Genomic DNA, 18,927 nt, shown 5'->3' with positions numbered 1-18,927 from the left:
TTAGGAAGCTGTTGAGCAGCTCTGGGTCCCTGAGCCTCTGGGGGCTTAGGTTTCTTCAGGGCCTCTTGTCAGTGGTCATCTGATTTTGTCAGACAATGTCTATGCATAATAAGTGATGGAACGGTTGCCGTTCAGGAAAATCTCTCAGTGCCATGCTAAATTTCTCCGAGCAGACCTCCTCAGCCTATGTAATCTCTGTCTTTCCCGAGACCATAACAACTCTGTATGTGCTTCTTGTTTCAGCTTTTGCTGTCCCAAGACCATTACAATGCTGAGCATGCGTCTTGTCTCACCTTTCGTGTAAGAAGACCCTTTGTCTCAGAGACAGACACTGGGTCCACATCAGGGTGCAAAGGGAAAAAGTTGGAAAAAAACCCTGGATATTTATGGAGAACTGGACCAACCCCCAGCAACGAGAAGGAAGACCTACACTGCTTTTGAGTCAGGACTGCAGCACTGTACACAAGAAATGGCTGTCCTCCAAGTATCCACTGTCTTCAGGATCTGGTCTGCAGCAAGGAAGGTGCCTGAGCCGACAAGGGATCCACCAAAGCATGCCAGCTCCAGTCAGTCTTCAGATCTATAGACATCTTCCGGCATAGTGATGCTTTGAAACTTTTTCGAAGCTTCAGCACCCATTTATGCCGAAGGAATCCTCCTCACCTGCACCTTCTGAACCATTGAACCCCTCCTTCTCCCTCTTCTCCTCCAGAGACTACAGGCACCCTCCCAAGGAAAAAGAGGCTTGTCTTTGAAGAAGAACCTGCTCCACACAGTCCTTCTGCAGCAATACAAGCCCCAAAGATGTTCAAGGACACTGCTACTAGCCTTCCTCTTCCACCTCCCCTTTCACCTTCACCATGCTCACCTCGGGGGTCGCCACCTTCCTACTTACACCGTGGGAGCCCATACACTCCTCCTGAGGATTGAGAGTTCCTTTCATCCTCTCCCTAGGTTCGACACATGGAACCCATTAGAGGATTATGATACGGGGTCCCTCTGTCGGATCCTGACTTCGATCATGTGCCAGTGAGGGCTACCACATTCCACAGGCCAATACAATGTTCAGCTGCCTACCATAATGATATGCACATCCTGCTTGAGGAGGAAGATTTTCCTTTTAAAATGCTCTCAAAATCAGAGCAGTCCATGCGGGTTATTCCAGTGCTCGAAGGGATGCTGAAGACTGTTCTTGACATCTTTGCAGAGCAAGTCAAGGCCGGAGTGGTTTCAACCTGAGTAGAAAAGAAATCGAAGCCCTCTCCCAGTAATACCATATGCTTTAGTGTGTTTGTACCCCCAACTCCATGGTGGTGCACATCTCCTGTAAGAGGGCCTCTGCGCAAGCCACAGGTGATGACTCACCACCTGATTAAAAAAAAAAGAAAAAAAAAAAAAAAAAAAAAAGGATGCACATTTATGCTGCATGCATAAGGATAGCAGTCAGGGTGTCCTCACCTGGGCAATTCTTTAGACCTTCTTGCATGCTATTACCTGGTTCCTTCTGGAAAAACTCCAAAAAAGGGGGAGAAAACTGTGGCATAAGAAAAGTCCTTCTCAAACACTACTGTATGGTGTGCTCTTGATGCTGACACTGTTGTCAGGAGCGTGATCACTTACTTCATGCTTCGTCACTCATAGCTTTGCCTATCAGACTTCAAGCCTGAGGTCCTGCAGCATCTCCATGACAGTTCAGGAGCTTTGGTCACACCAACAGCAGGGGTTTCACATAAAGTATATGGAAATTCTTGCCATTCACCTACTCCTCAAAGCTGTCACCCAGAACATTCAGCACAAGTTCCTAATGTTAAACAGTATAACTACTTGCACTAATAGCAGAAACAGGGCAGGACTCACTCACTGCAGCTCTGCTTGTCAGGCGTGGGCAAAGACTTTGCCAACCTGCTCAGCAGGACACATTGACAAGTCTGAGTGGGAATGCCGCCCCAAGTCCGTCGACCCTAATTCCAGTGCTGGGGATTCCTGCAGATAGACTGATTAGCCACGCACAGTAACAAAAAATGTGACAAGTTCACCTCCAGGTTACCATACCCACAGTCCATGAGCAGTGCTATTTGGATGAACTGGTCAAAAATATTTACCTACGCTTTTCTTCCTCTCCTACTCCTTCATTACATGATAAGGAGCCTATGGCATAAGTCTCTCACCTGGTGGCTCCCACATGGGAAAGAGCCATGGTTTTTATCCTTACTTGAGATGTCTGTTTTTCCTCCCAGGACACTCCCCAAAAGGCTGGATTTTTTTCACACAGGAACAGGATAAGATCAGGCACATGTCCCAGGCAGCTCAATATAAAAATTGTGCCCCTGAAGTCCTAGAGTTTGGTTATCCAAGTGTCCCACAGGAGTGCATGGACATCCTTAAAGAAGCTGGCAGACCCACTACTTGAACATGCTGGGCAGCAAAATGAAACATGTTTGTCCACTATAGTAATTCTTAAAACCTGGACCCTCTTAAATCAGCAGCCCAAGACATTGTCATTTTCTTCACCTCCAGAAATCCTGGTTAGCAAATACCCCCATACGCTTACACCTTGTGGCTATTGTTGCATACATACAAAACAGAGAATGTTCTTCACTTTTTAGAATTCCATTTGGTAAAGCCTTTATGGAGGCCTTAAAAGGGTTATCTCACCCAGAATTCTACCTGCATCTCCCTGGAATCTCAATATAGTACACAGAAAACTAATGACGGCACAATTGGAGCTGCTACATTCCAGTTCTTTGCAGTTCCTCTTGCAGAAAATAGATTTCCTCATACTTGTTAATTTACTAAGGAGTATGAGAGCTTCATCCAAGTTCAAGCAGATAGTTTTCCATGCAAATTACCAAAATTCTTCAACCTTAACAAAAACAATTGAGCGACCAGTCTTCTTTCCTCACCCAGACTCCGTTACAGGAGGGGACTGTCACACCTTGGTCTTTAAAAGACCCCATATCCACTATTTTGACATAGGTAAACCTTTTCATAAGACTCAACAACTTTGTGTTGATTCTGCTAAACCTCAAAATATCAAAAGGTGGTGCAGCTAGATGCATTGGTTAAGGTTAAATTAAAGCAGACATTCACCTTAAAACCAAAAGGAGTCTCCTCACTCTCCCTAGGCCACACTCAACTAGGAAAAAGGGTGTAAAATTTGCTTTTTTAGGGAATATTCCCATAGCTGACATCTGTAAAGCAGCTGTGGTCAACTCCACACAGCTTTACTGAGCATGGCTCTCTATATTGTGTACTAAAAAGAAGTATACCATGCAGAGTCTCCAGTGGATCCCTAATTGGTTTGGAGAGGCAAAAGTAGATGGGACTAATGCTTTATTTTGTGGTTGTGTGGGCGACCAGGTAGGCTTATCAGAGGGTAGTGCTAACCATTTGTTGTACTTAGAGGCAATTTATGAGACTAACACTGAACAAATCTGAGACCAGTTTTGAAAAACAATACTTTTGCTTATATATACTTATATATACTTTAAATCCAAGAACCTAATTACAAGGTAAGTAAGTTTTCAAGCATAAATACTTTTTAGTTTCAACCTCAACATTTAGTACGAGTTCTTCAATGTTAGCCATTGGAGTAAAACAATGTTCAACAAACATATGGTTAACAACAACCTATGAGGCCAATTTCGGAAAGTTGAGGTAAGTACTGGGCACTGATCAGAACCACACCAGCAGGTCACTGCAGGCAGCTTTCAAGAAGCCAGGCTGCAGGCTCTGGCTAGGAAGCCAGTTGGGGACAACAAACTGGTAGGTTGTAGACTTGGAGTGCTCAGGGATGTAGGTGCACCTTTGGTTCTTTTCTCCAGGGCCAGAGAGTGACTGATACACAGGGGTGTCCTTAGGCATCTGTTTCCTCTATCCAGGAGCACTCGCGGTCAGGGGTTCTGTGTGTTGAGGCTGCAGGGGTTGTCGGGAGCCCAGCAGGGGTGAAACTGGGTGGACTTGAGCCAGGGGACATCATTGAGCGACTGGTGTACTGGTTGCTGGAGGTATCGGGTATTCTCTCATCACAAGGCCGCAGAAGAAGGTGCCTGCATGGAGGGACTTTAGGCAATTTGGTGGAGTCCAATAAGGGTGAAACCTGGGCTGGCCTGACCTGGATTCGGGACAGCTGGGTAACCTTGTACCATTGGTTTGCTTCACATTGGGTCTGGGGCTTCAGATGCACAGGTCACTTCTGGTGTCTGGTCCTTGTTGTTCCGGAGGCTGTAGAGACCTTTCTTGAGACTTTGTTGCAGAGCAGATCCGCTGCTCAGTTTTTGTGGAATGCAGGATGTCCTTCTGGGTTTCTTGGAGGCTTGCCTGCAGGACAAGTTGTCTTTTTGGGCAGAGCCGATCTAAGTCAGCAGACAGGCCGGTGGGGCTGGTACCAAGCCGGCTGCTTCTTCTTTTTCTCTTCTGCCGGTGTGACTCCTCTGTGTCCTTTTCTTCTTAGCACACCAGGATCTCATTTCTAGGGTTCATCAGTGCCACCTAAATGCAATTTAGGAGTGTTAAAGAGTGCTAGGTGGTAGCCAATGGGCTGACCACCTTTGGGGTGACTACACTCTTCTTATGACCACTTCAGCTGGGAAGTGGGCATAATCCTAACCCTAGTGGCCTAATTCTTGGAGGAATTCAAAAAGTAGTGTCTGCTTTAGCTTGCCCACCTTAGGGGTGGGGCTGGCATGGAGTGGGCACACCTCCTATTTTGACTAATCTTACCACCTGTTCTGCTGCCGAAAGTGGGGTCAGGACATTGGTGTAGGTCATCTCCGCCATCTGGAGGGACCTGGGTTACACTACAAAGGTGCCTAGGCCTTTGAAGCTCCCTGTCCTGGAATGTCCATCCTGCCTGTGTGAAGTGCTAACATACCCACCCAGTGCAGAATTTTGTGTCTGGCCCTCAAGAGAGCTTGCTATCACTTTTGGGTGGTCAGAAACATGTGTAATGTGGCTAAACTGGTCTCCATTCGTCTTGTAGACCATTACCTACAACTAGGGGGTCAGTAGAGGTGTTTGAATCTTTTCCCCCCCTTTTGGATTGAAGCTGTTCTGCTTCCCCGACGTCAGAGCCCCAACCACGCTTGCGGGCCTGTGATTTAGTTTTTTTAATTGGTTCACTTTCCAGATTTAGCAATAGGGGAAAAGGATAACGTGGGTTGGTTGGTTGTGATAGCCGTATACCCCAGTCTTCGAACTGTTGCTTAACTGCCATAATTGAAGCAGCGATTTTGCTTGTTCTCCATATAGTCAGAGTTTGTTCCCGGTTATTCTGAGTGGTGTTTGAGAGGAATTTCAGTGATATTAAATCTGGGGACATGATTTTCTTAGTTGAAGGAAGCTCTGCCAAAAGCCTCAGAATGTTGCCCCTGTTCAGGCTATCTTGTTGGCCGCGTGAGTCATAATCTGGGGTTAGAATGACCTGCCTCGATTCCCTATCATTTTCAATAACATGGCTGGATTGGGAATGATCTATAATACTGTGTGGCATAGGCCTGTTCCGTTGCACCCTGCCTTAGCCTTGAAAGGCCTGCTAGAGGGGTGACTTACTTACATGGCATGCAGTGCTTAGGGACCTAGCACACAGGCTCTGTGTCATGTTGTGTTTTCACTTTTGTCTGCACCAAGAATTGCTTGTTGAAGGGTCCCTTAGGGTGGCACAATCCGTGCTGCAGCCCTTGGGGACCCTCCTTAGTACCCCAGGATCTAGGCACCATGGGTACCATTTGCTAGGGACGAACAGTGGGTGGTACAGGTTTTGTCAATTGGGAAAAATGACTGCAGTTTTTGTGGGAAAAAGATCTTTCTCTAGGGTCCTGGTTAGCGAGAACCCAGTGTACTTTAATTTGAAATTACCCAAGAAACCAGACAAAAGGTGGTGGTGACCATGCCAAAAGAGGCATTTTCCTAAAATATTCTTAGCGGTCAGCAGGCTAGGCCTCAAAAACTTAATTGAACAAGAACAAATTGCATCGTCTGACCCCCAACACTAGATGGCAGGAGTATGCTGTGCATGTGAATCTACAGCACTGCAAGCAGATGCTTACAGGGTAACTTTTCTTCCTCAGTTTTATGTTTTTACATAAGTATGATTTCCTCACTTATAAAGGATTCAAAGATAAAAATGATCATTGAAATACAGCACTAAAAATGATTTTCTTCATTCTGAATAAGGAGAAAATATGTAAGGATATGATCAGTGAAAACTTATTTCATACAGGTTTGCACAGTTTTTTCTGTGCCCTTTGTTTGACGAAAGTTGCAAAGATCGAGAAGTTAATGCTGTGGATTCAGAGCATGAGAAGAACCTGATGAATGATGCCTGGAGACTCTTTCAGTTGGAGAAAGCTACAGGAAACCCCAATCATCCATTCAGTAACTTTGGAACAGGTAAGCCATTGATTTCTTTAGTAAAGAACATGAATGCAAATCTAGATTTACTTTTTCGTGCTATTTTACAACAAATGATGGTTGTGGCGATCATTTCAATGAAGACAAACATTTTACATTTTGATGCCGCATGTTTATTTTAAAAGTATACTTTAGCCTAGGTCTCAACAAGCTAATTGCATTCTTGTTGTATTTATGCAGCCGTATTAGTTGAATATTTTGTGGGGAAATAACTCAGGGTTTTCGAGTTAGGTGACCTCAGACAGATGGTTCACTATAGTTTAATATTTTCATTTGCTAAATTGCATGATCCGTACAAACGGTACATTCTCAGACGGTCACAGCAAAATGATACCTGTGCATTTTAGTGGGCATTGATGTTATTAAAATACTACAGAACATTGTAATGGAGTAAGCAGTGTTTTTTTTTTTTTTTTTTTTTAATTACAAGAAAAACAAAAAGAACTACTGTCACCTGGAAGACCCATAAAGGCTGCAAGATGAGTGCTTTCTTGATAGATCCTTGTGGCTGAGATGCTTCACACCCTCACTGTGAAGTGTCATTGTAAGCAATTCATTTGGCCGCTAGCCTTATAAAATGCAATTCCATTTGTTTCGGAGGCTGCCTTTCTGTAAAGGGGGACCTCCTTGGTTTGCTGGGTCAATTTTCTGCGTCCCGATCACCTTCTGCTGCTGATGTATACGTTCTTAGTAGTTCAACCCCCTACAATGCAATGCTGCTTCTGTGCTGGCCATCCTCTGTTTCCCACAGGGGATGGTGTTTCTGCGAGACAACCTGAGGCGCTTGGAAGTGCGAGATGTGTGAAGTATAAGTGAAGAGGTAAATGCTTACACTTATGGCTATGTTTGGTATATTGCCCTCTTTGGTGGTCTGGCTGTGTGTACTATGCAAACTGAACATGGCATCTCTAGCCTGGCACTGAGTTGGCACCCCAGTATGTTTTAGTGGCTAAACACACTTCTTAGTGTCTTGGTTTTGAATGAGAGGACTACCCAGTGTTGCAAGTGGGAGCCAAATGTGCACAACATAAGGGCTCTGTTACATGTGGAGAACATTGATATTTTGTTAAAAAAAATATCAATTTGACTCTGTAGAGACCGCAGTGGTATAAGCAATCAATGCCAAAGAAACCTGTGTGTGAACAATAGTGGCTACTGCTTAAGAATACTGTGAGATCATCTAAATCAAACCATATTAATTGAACATCATTAATAATGGTGTAATGTGTAAGTGGTGCAGTGAGCAACAATACCCGTTAGATGCATATACATTTAAAAATCTGCAGTCAGTAGTTTCATTCTTTTAAAATTACTTGCAGAATTTACATATGATTTTAAATAGTTTTATACCCAATCATTTCTTTATGGCTACTACTAGCTGCAGTTTCCTCACTTGTGAACAATCCCCAGGTGTCATACGGGATCAGGTAACTTTCAGAGCAGTTCTCCTGTGCGTTGCTAGGTAGCATCATTTGGCTGTGTGCTGACGCCTTTGTATCCTGGAAGTGACAAGCAGAGCCACATATAGGCACTACCCATGTTTTCTGACTTAGGTTTCTTTCTTTCCTCATCTTCAGACATGGCTCTGTAGCTTCTTTTTTTTATTTTTTATCCAGACTTTGTTATAATAGAGCCAGTGTGCAAGGGAAATTTCCTGCCCCCTAAAACCACAGGGCTTATGCCATGCAAGGACTGTAAAAAAAAATTCTGTGTACACTTATGAAGTTGGCTTATGGTGCCTGCAGTCATGGTCCTTCTGGGACCACAGATCCTAGGCCTGTGGAGACTGTGCCCAGGTAAACCAGAAGGCCATACAGTAACATGAAGCAAAACTCTAAGTCGCCAAGCAAAAGAAAAGGCTCCGTGCAATGACAGATCGAAGTCAAAAGAAAGGTCGTGCTTCCGCTCCTGAAGTCAATCTTGCGGCAGGTCTTCATCATGGTCAATCTCGGCGGGTTAGTCAAAGAAAAAATGCAGGCTATCCATGCAGGAAATAGCCCCTTCCGTTCACTTTCCATCTCCAGGGAGGACATCAACATGCCGCCTGATCTGTTTCCTCATCTCCGTCTGAGCCGATTCAGAGTCTGGTCCTGATGCACAGTGAGATTCCAAGTCAATTGGTTACGTTGCAGCAAGTATTAAGCCTTTGGGGAGGCAATGTCATGAATCTTCTGCACTTTACTGACTCCTTCTGGCATGCCTTTGGGCCCAAATGAGCCACATTTTGACTTCTGCTGGACGGTCTGTCCTCAATGCTGTCTGTGCCCATTAGACCCCCATCATGGTCATTACCAACTCGGTGCCTGTTTGGGCACCTTCCCCTGTTCCGGTCCTGCTCTCATTGATGCTGATGCTGGAGGAGGATATGCAGTCTGTAGTGGTAGCTGACTTCTAATTGAATTCAACTCGACTGATGCTGACCAGCACACAGCTGCTTGACAGCCCTCTGATGCTGAAAACTTGCACTTATCGCATAATAAGGCACACACTCTAGATAATCTTTTTGGCACAGTTCAGCCACATTAGACATGTTTCTGATGAGTATTTTCACCAATATGACAAAGAAAGTTGTAATGAAGATCTTCAAGAAGGCAGTGGGCTTGACTCTTCCCCAGACACTGGCCTAATTTATTTCCCAGGTGCTGCTACAGAAGAAAGTGCCTGTTTCTCTGTAGTGATTGAAAGGGAAGCTAAGGTGCTGGATTCAAAATTACGGACCATGGAGTGAAAACTAACATTCTAATGGAAGTCCTGCCTGGGCAAGCTCCAACTAAGCCGCTGTTGCCATTTAACAAGTTACTTAACACCTTTTTAGGCACTTGGGCACCTAAATTGCCTGTTGCCACCACCCTGCACCTGACGACCCTGCTTTTCTAACACAACCTCCTACTCTGGAGAGTCTGTTGGGACAGGCATCCACCAGCAGACTCTACCCAAATGCTTTCTCTACCACTGCTCACGATTGTGAGTCCAAAAGAATAAAGACTTTTAGCAAGAAAATGTTCCTCTCCACGAGCCTTGCTCTAAAATTGGTCTGTGCCATCTATCTCCTTAGATGTCATTCCCTTGCTTTTGGGATAAATTGTCCCAAGTTTTACCAGTTGTTCTGGACGGCCTTTAGGTATCTCTCACCCAGGCTACTCAGGATGACCACGATGCAGCAAAATTCGTGGTACATTCAGGACTGGACATGACTGATTGCCTAGTATATTTCTTGGGTACCGGTGTGGCTATCGGCCGCCACGCCTGGATGAGGCTCACAAACTTCTCTGGGGACGCCCAGGCATCCTTAGTGAATAAGCCATTGGATGGGTCTCACGTTTTGTGGAGAAATCAGACTGTCTTTCAGTGTTTTAATTCGAGCAGAGCCACAACATATTTCTTGGACCTTTCTTCAGCCACAAGGCAATTTCACTAGTACGTTCAACCTCTCTGTGAGTGTAATACAGGGTTTTCCGTCCCTCAACACCAGACCCTTCTTTCTATAGGCTTTTCAGCTCTTTCGTGGCTTAGTTTCTCTGAATCAACTTAAACAGTAAGGACAACGTGCAGCTCAGTCCCCCGTTCCTCCAGTGGTTACAACCACAAAACAGCTTTAGTATGTCCTTGCCTACACACTGCTACCATTTCAGAAGCAGGAACCAATATTTCTTGCAATTGTGGCAAGCTATCACAACAGACAAGTTGCTCCTCCAAATTGTCCATTGGGGCATTACTCTTAAATTCCTTTCTGCTCGCCACACCTTCCACCCCCTTCAGGTTCAGCTGACGCAGGACCCTCTGGCTGTCTTAATGCAGAATGTGCAGGCTCTTTTGGCCAAAAGGCCTATAGAGTAGGTTCCAAACTCGGATGTAGGAAATGGGTGTTACTCCCACTACTTCCTTGTGCCCCAGGACAAAGTCATTCATCCCATTTTAGATCTTCATCCTTTCAATGGTCCTTTCTGCTCTAGACCATTGAGACAGGATGGTAGTATTCAACTTGCAGGACGCTTATTTCCGTATCCCTCTCTTTCAGGCCAGCAGGTGCTATCGGCAGTTCACTGTTGACCATGACCTTTTTCATTTTGCAGTGCTCGTCTTTAGGCTCACCAGGGCTTTCAGGTGTTAATAAAAGTGATGGCGGTGGTTGCAGCACTTATGCAGATATCTGGGGTACCAGTCTTCTAGTACCTTGGAGACCCTCTTTTGAAGGCAGTTAAAACCACTTTCAGATTACCGTGACACTCCTAACATCAGTTAGCTGACTTTGCAGATGCACCATTTCATCTGAGCCATTTTGGATAAGGTACAGTTTCATGCCGTTCCTCTGGAGCAGAAATTCCAGGACGTTCGGACTATGGTCCTGATGTTTAAGCCTCTGTCCTGGGTCTAGGTACGGGTGTCTCTGAGGCTGCTAGGATTGCTGGCCTCCTGCATCTTGCTGGTGAAGGATACCTAATAGCACCCACAGGCACTGCATTGGGACCTGAAATCCCAGCGGCCACAACATCAGGGAAATCTGTATGACTGCTTCTAGATTTCAGAGGAGACTACAAAAAATATGCTGTGGTGGCTACTGGACTGTGATTGTGTCAGTGGGAGGCCCCTCTCCTTACCCCATCTAAAACTGACGGTAAATGATGTATCACTGCTGGGTTAGGGAGGACATCTGGGAGAGGTGAGATCAGTGTCTTCTGCTCTCTGGCAAAGACTGAACTTCACATCAACTTAAGAGTAGAGGACAATTCCCTTTGTGATTCTGGCCTCCATGTCCAGCATAAAGGGAGGTTGGGGAGGTGGTCAGTGACACAACACCACTGCCATGTATCAGTGAAATAGGCATGGCAGGTTCTGGTCTTGTGTGCTGTCAGGAGGCATTACCTCTCTGTAAGTTGCTGGTCCACCAAGGAATTAATTTGTTGAATAACCACCTAGCTGGGTCTTTAAAAGCCAGGGTGGATGATCTCAACCGCAGATGCATATACATAGCAGATCACGAATGGCAGTTGCTCCTCAAGGTGACCCAGGCCGCCTTCCTGCACCCAGGAGAGCCCTGGCTAGGTCCTTTCACCACTGCAGACAACGTGCAATGTCACCACTTCAGCACACTGCAGTTTCCAAAGCAGCTCTCGCTTGGAGACCCCTTCCTTCTAGAGTGGAGATCAGGGCTGCGGTATTCCTTCCCGCTACTTCTTCTCCTGGCCGAAGTTTGAAGATCAGGAACAACTGGGCCTAAGTCATCCTAGTACCACTTGATTGGACCACAAGACTCTGGTATATGGAACTCCTGGGCATGAGCATCTGTCCTTTGATCAAGCTGTACCTTTAGTAAGATTGTCTGCTGCAGAAGCAGGACAGAGTGTTGCAGCCAGACCTGCACACTATGCATCTCCATGCTTGGAGGTTGAGCAGTGCAAGTTGACCTTCAACCTGAACCCAGAGGTTGTTGATGTCATCTTGGCATTAAGGCATCCCTCCTTTAAATCTGTTTACGTCAGCCATTGGGACAAATATGTGGATTGGTGTGGCACTCAACATATTGACCCTTTACAGCCAACATTTTCTGAAGTTGTACTGATTGTTTTGTCCCTAACGCAAAGGACTTGTCTTGGGCATTGTTACGGCCTACTTATTGGCTTTTTTGGCCTCATTGCAGTTGCTGGAGCAGCCTTTGTTATTTAACTCACCAGTTGTGATAATGTTTCTGTAAAGCTTGCAGCATTTGTTTCTAGTCCTTTGTGATGCCTAGTGGTACTTGAACTTAGTCCTCGCACTCATCATGTGCACCCCTTTTGAGCCTGTGTTACATTTCTCATTGCCATAGCATCAGCTAGATGTGCAAGAAAACTTAAAGCTCCCTCTTTGTGTAAATCCACCTTATACCACCTTCTTCTCTTATAAGTTGGCTTTAAGAACCCCAGCGTTCATTCTACCAAAATTGGTTACTACTTCTCATGTCAGCCAAGCCATCATACCTTCGGCATTCTTTACTCCACCTCACCCCTATAATGAGGAAGAGAGACTCCATTGTTTTGTACTGAGTGCATGCTCAGCTCTTTGTAGGATTTTACAGAGCAAAGAAGGATACAGCAATGCAACAACAGATCATATCATGAAAGATTTTCCTCTGCATAAAGATCTGTTGTGCACTGGCAAAATGTAGCCCCCAGGAGGCTTACAAGCTCATTCCACCAGGGCCAAAGATTCTACTTCTGCATTAGTATGCTGGGTGCCTTTCCTATACAGTCAGCCATGTGGGCTTCAATTCACACATTTATGAAGCACTGCTTCCTTTAGATCTGTTAAGAAAGACATGTTGCCTAATCCATCCTGCATTACTTTTTGGTGTGAGCCAGCTCATAGATCCAGCAACTTGGGAGGTACTGCTCTGGTATCTATTCACAAGGTGAGGAACATTTGCAGTTAAAACTGTCCCACAGAAGAACAAGTTCCTTACTGTAGGAAGTTAGCTCTGTATATACTATTTCGAAGTAAGAAATAGTGTGCACAGAGTCCAAGGTTTCCCCTTAGAAGTAAGATAGTGGCAAAAAGAGATCATTCTAATGCTCTCTTTTGTGGTAGTGTGGTCGAGCAGTAGGCTTATCAGAGGGTAGTGTTAAGCATTTGTTGTACACACACAGGCAATAAATGAGGAACACACACTCAAAGACGTACTCCAGGCCAATAGGTTTTTATATAGAAAAATATATTTTCTTAGTTTATTTTAAGAACCACAGGTTCAAGATTTAAAAGTAATACTTCAAATGAAAGGTATTTCACTTAGGTACTTTAGGAACTTTGAATAATCACAATAGCATGTACAGTTTTGGCAAAAATGGCAATAAGCTATTTTAAAAGTGGCAAAATTCAAAAGTTCCTGGGGGAGGTAAGTAGAGGTTAAGTTCACAGGTAAGTAAAACACTTGCAGGGTTCAAAGTTGGGTCCAAGGTAGCCCACAGTTGGAGGTTCAAGGCAACCCCAAAGTTACCACATCAACAGCTCAGGGCCAATCGGGTGCAGAGGTCAAAGAGGTGCCCAAAACACATTGGCTTCTATGGAGAACAGGGGTGCCCCGGTTCCAGTCTGTCAGCAGGTAAGTACCTGTGTCCTGGTGGGGGCAGCCCAGGGGGGTTTTGTAGGGCACCGGGGGGGACACAAGCAGGCACAGAAAGTACACCCTCAGCGGCACAGGGGCGGCCGGTTGCAGAGTGCAAACAGGCGTTGGGTTTTGTATAGGAAGTAATGGGGAGACCTGGGGGTCTCTTCAACGATGCAGGCAGGCACAGGAGGGGCTCCTCAGGGTAGCCACCACCTGGGCTGGGCAGAGGGTTGCCTGGGGATCGGTCCTGCACTGGAGTTAGGTTCCTTCAGGTCCTGGGGGCTGCGGGTGCAGTGTTGGTTCTAGGCGTCGGGTCCCTTGTTACAGGCAGTCGCGGTCAGGGGGAGCCTCTGGATTTCCTGTGCAGGCGTCGCTGTGTGGACTCAGGGGGGTCATCTCTGGCTACTCACAGGCTTGCAGTCGCCGGGGAGTCCTTCCTGTAGTGTTGGTTTTCCGCAGGTCGAGCCGGGGGCGTCTGGTGCAGAGTGGAAAGTCTCACGCTTCCGGCCGGAAACGTGAAGTCTTCAATGTTGTTTCTTTGTTGCAAGAAAGTTGCAGATTGTTGAACAGGCCCACTGTTCACAGGAGTTTCTTGGTCCTTGGTTGCAGGGCAGTCCTCTGAGGCTTCAGAGGTCGCTGGTCCCTGTTGGATTATTCGTTGTTGCAGGTTTCTTCGAAGTTGGGAGACAGGCCGGTAGGGCTAGGGCCAAAGCAGTGGTCGTCTTCGTCTTCACTTCAGGGCTTCAGGTCAGCAGTCCTTCTTGTTAAGGTTGCAGGAATCTAGTTTCCTCGGTTCTGGGGAGCCCCTAATTACTGAATTTAGGGGTGTGTTTTGGTCTGGGAGGGCAATAGCCAATGGCTACTATCCTTGAGGGTGGCTACACCCTCTCTGTTCCTCCTCCCTGTGGGGAGGGGGGGCTCGTCCCTAATCCTATTGGGGGAATCCTCCATCCACAAGATGGAGGATTTCTAAAAGTGTAAGGGTCACCTCAGCTCAGGACACCTTTTCGAATGATCTCCTCCAGCCTTGCCGCCAAAAGTGGGGGCAGTGGCCCAAGGGGCAGGCATCTCCACTAGCTGGGATGCCCTGTGGCGCTGTAACAAAGGAGTGAGCCTTTTAGGCTCACCGCCAGGTGTTACAGTTCCTGCAGGGGGAGGTGAGAAGCACCTCCACCCAGTACATGCTTTGTTTCTGGCCACAGAGTGACAAAGGCACTCTCCTCATGTGGCCAGCAACATGTCTGGTGTGTGGCAGGCTGGCAAAACTAGTCAGCCCACACTGGAAGTCGGGTATGTTTTCAGGGGGCATCTCTAAGATGCCCTCTGGGTGTATTTTACAATAAATTGCACACTGGCATCAGTGTGTATTTATTGTGCTGAGAAGTTTGATACCAAACCTCCCAGTTTTCAGTGTAGCCATTATGGTGCTGTGGAGTTTGTGTTTGACAGACTCCCAGACCATATACTCTTATGGCCACCTTGCACTTACAATGTCTAAGGTTTTGCTTAGACACTGTAGGGGCATAGTGCTCATGCACTTATGCCCTCACCTGTGGTATAGTGCACCCTGCCTTAGGGCTGTAAGGCCTGCTAGAGGGGTGACTTACCTGTGCCACAGGCAGTGTGAGGTCGGCATGGCACTCTGAGGGGAGTGCTATGTCGACTTAGTCTTTTTCTCCCCACCAGCACACACAAGCTGTGAAGCAGTGTGCATGTGCTTAGTGAGGGGTCTCTAGGGTGGCATAAGACATGCTGCAGCCCTTCGAGACCTTCCCTGGCATCAGGGCCCTTGGTACCAGGGGTACCAGTTACAAGGGACTTACCTGAGTGCCAGGGTTGTGCCAGTTGTGGAGACAAAGGTACAGTTTAGGGAAAGAACACTGGTGCTGGGGCCTGGTTAGCAGGGTCCTAGCACACTTTCAAGTCATAACTTAGCATCAGCAAAGGCAAAAGGTCAGGGGGTAACCATGCCAAGGAGGCATTTCCTTACACTTACCTTCAGTCAAATCTTTCTGTTGTGTACTCTAGCTGACCTCCGATTCCTCCCTTATCCTTTCACCTCCTTTTTTCTGTGAACTGGACTTGTCCCCCTCTAAAAATGTCTCCATCTAGAGAGCTGCACATTGGGTATACCAATTTTCCAATGGGCTACATGTCTGAGGGCACAGACAGCCTTGACACCAACAGATGTCTGCATCCATGGGTGCAGCTTATGTCCCTGCTTGTCTCTTCCAGAGGGTAACAACATTGGGGTAGAGACTGTGGCTTAGTCCTGATGACATGATGAGCTAGGTAAGGGACAGGCAACCCCTATCTGCTTATGAAGAGCATCAGGGAGCTTCTTGGAATTTTATTACTTGAAAGGGGCAGAGGTGAAGCCTGTCCATCATCAGTTTAGTGAAATTGTAATTGCATTTAGATAGTGCTTACTACCCCCGGATGAAACATTAAAGTACTTTACACAAGACAGCACGCTACTCCGAACCCTAATTTAAGTGGTTAATCCAGTGTTATTGGTATTGTTGGTTATTGGGATTAGTTTTGTGCTCTCCATATATTCATTTAAATTTCTTTGTGGTAGATTAAATTAAGAAGAGTTAAGTGTGAGCATTAGTGGCTGGGGTGTTTTGTGAATTCATGCTGATGGATCAGTGACATTAATAGGTGCACTAAAGGAGATTCGATATAGTAAGGTTGTAGGTGCATGACTTTCAAAGGTGAGGTTGTCACCTTTGTAGTGGGTAGTTCGTATGCAGTAATAAAGATTCAGTCAAACATGTATGTTACTAATGGAAATTTGTGCTCGGAGAGAAAGCATGCAGAGGATGGAAAGAATGAGAAGGCTGTTTGAAAGAAAAAAGAGATGACCATTGGAAGTTTTATATATGAAGGTCAGTCTTTCATGCCAGATGTTAGGAACATAGAGGATTGTGAAACAGTATGCAGTTTGAGGTTTCACTCCTAGACAAATAAATAATATTCTTTGTATGTGAAGGTAGTATTATCTTGGGTACTTTTGCGGCACTAGAATCGGGCGAACAGCCGGTCCATTGCTAGACTGTCATTAGTCCAGTGCTTCACAAGGAGAGCTTAGTAGTTTAAGGGTTTCAACCTTAAAGTTGATGTTTGTTTGGGATTTGTTAAGTGTATAGCTGCCCCCAGTAGGGTGTCCCAGAGCTAGAAGACTGTTTCAGAATTTGGGGACCATGTATTTGAAGGACCAGCCACCTTGTCTGGACAGCCTGACTTGTAGAATTACGCAAGATGACAGTTCTTAAAATGTAGAGTTGCAGTGGGAATATTAGGATGCATCCAATGTTGGAGATATTAAGGGCTTGTCTTGGCCAGAGCCCAGTATTTGGAAAAAAAGAGCCTTGTATTAGGCTGTTTAAGCCAGTGGATATTTCCAATATGGGTAGAGATGAATTATGTCTGGGTCCCTGGCGTAATAACAGTGCTGCTGCATTCTGAGTGACTTGGAAACTCTGAAGTAGGTTTAAAAAAAAAAAAAAAAAAAAAAAAAAAAAAGATGCCCAGAAATAATATGCTGCCATATTGAGGCTTGATATATTGGCCTGACTAAAACTTTCTGGATGGATGATAGATATCTGCAGAAAATCCTTCCTTTTTTTTCTAAGTAGACTGAAACAAAAGGCCACAAAGGTTTGGATCTGATTGTCCCTAGAGCTGTTGTTTTCCAACTAGAAGCCCAGATGTTTTACTATCTTAGAGAATGGTAAGGGTCTAATGGAACTGGGCCACCAGTTTAGGGACCACAAATTGGGCTAGTTACTTACAACCATAACTTCAGTTTTGCTGACATTTAATTTCAAGCAGTTGAGGCCTATCCAATTAACTACTGCTGACAGGCAGTTGTGGAATTGGTGGGGGCATCCTCGGACAAAGGGAGGTAAGCAAGGTGTCATGGGCATAGGTAAGAAGGGTGAATCCCATAAGTTGGGTAATGTTGGTGAGGGGGCAGAGGTAAATATGGAAGAGCGCAGGGCCCCAAGATATGCTCACTTTGGAACATCACGTTGCAAACTAAATGGAGGAAGAGAAGAATTTAAGAGAGACTTGAAAGGAGTGGTCCTTCAAACAGAGATGCAGCATTCTAGGGGGTTCTTACAGGCCTCAAAATCTGTGTGTTCAGTAGGGTGCTATGGGACACAATGTCGAAAGCTACAGTGACGTCTAGTAAAATACCCTTGTATCACCCCGGTCAAGTGTGAGACGATTCTAGAAAATTTGATAATTGTATATTGATATGTTTTTCTACCACTTTAGCTAGCAGTGAGATGAGTGAGATGGGACGATAATTTAGAGGCTTGAGAAGGTCGTGTGTAGGTTTGGGCCCGAAGAGGTTTGGCACCAGAAAGCTGGGCACAATGGTGGCTCAATCTTTTGGAGGAAATGTGGCATAGATGTCACAGATGCTTAGAGAAAAAAATGGTCACAAGGTTGTTACTCTTGTTTATTAAAGGGTGAATGTACGGAGACATAGTCACCAGTTCCATTAGAGATTTGAACATGAAGAAAAAGTCTGGGTGGTTTGGAAGCGCCCTCGATTTTGGCTGCATAGAAGTCAGAGTGGGCTGTTTGGATGGCTTTTTGGTAGGCCTTATGGGCCTCTTCATTCTGCTGTTTGGCTATTAAACCATAGAGTAGACAGTCTTCTCTTATTTATGGGCACCGAAGGGCTGTGGCGAACCACTGGTTAATAGCCAAGTTGGCATAGGATGAAAGAGTTGTCTTGCAGTCATCAGAGTAGAGTAGCATTGGTTACTAGTGGGAAGTGTAAGGCTTCTGGAAGGAAAGATAGGGGTAGGGCATAGTGAAGCGACCAGGTACGTGGCATAGGTCAATCCACCTTAAGATTAGGTGGGTTTGAAATACCCGGATCCGTAATATAACTGACCTCATAGGTGGTAGAGTTAACTAGCTGTAGGAGGTCGATTGCTTCCAGGTTGCCAATGAGGGTCACAGCAGTGGTACAGTTGGGATTGTCCAGGTGAAATTTAAATGACCTAGAATTGTAAGTTTGGCAAACTTAATGACTTAAGGTGCTATGACTTCTATGAGATTAGATGGCCTGGAGAGCAATAAGAGTGCACATGAGTAGGAGAAAGTGGGAGATAGCCTTAGTGAAAAATATCATGCCTTCACTGTTTGAAGACTGAAGTTCAGAGGTGTAGTACAATGCAAGTAAAGTCTGAGGATTTAATAAATCTCTGGGTTGGCATTTGCAATATCCAGTGTGGATGACTTGTTTAGCCACATTTTTGTTAAAAACAGTGGGTATGAATGAAATCAAGAAGGCCTAGTCTATTTTTGCCTCAAGACCTGTAATTAATTCTGTAAAAAAGAAAATGACCTTATGGAAGAGATGTGTGCTTCATGGAGGACGCGGAGGCTATTCCAAATGAGAAATTGCA

The 18,927-nt window shown here is 45.5% G+C and overlaps 1 protein-coding gene across 3 annotated transcripts in view; it reads left to right on the top strand.

Annotated features, from left to right (window-relative positions):
* IDE (insulin degrading enzyme) overlaps positions 1 to 18,927 on the top strand; it is a 754,741-nt gene that overhangs the window by 120,808 nt on the left and 615,006 nt on the right. For all 3 annotated transcript variants that reach the window (XM_069239810.1, XM_069239807.1, XM_069239808.1), the window contains one exon: positions 6,221 to 6,390. In XM_069239810.1, the coding sequence (XP_069095911.1) occupies positions 6,221 to 6,390 (170 nt within the window). The remainder of the gene's footprint in view (positions 1 to 6,220; positions 6,391 to 18,927) is intronic.

The sequence above is a fragment of the Pleurodeles waltl genome, chromosome 6 (assembly GCF_031143425.1).
Source record: "Pleurodeles waltl isolate 20211129_DDA chromosome 6, aPleWal1.hap1.20221129, whole genome shotgun sequence".
In the NCBI taxonomy this organism is placed as follows: Eukaryota; Metazoa; Chordata; class Amphibia; order Caudata; family Salamandridae; genus Pleurodeles; species Pleurodeles waltl.
Note: the sequence above shows the minus strand (reverse complement) of the source record. Positions and strands in the feature narration are given on the sequence as shown.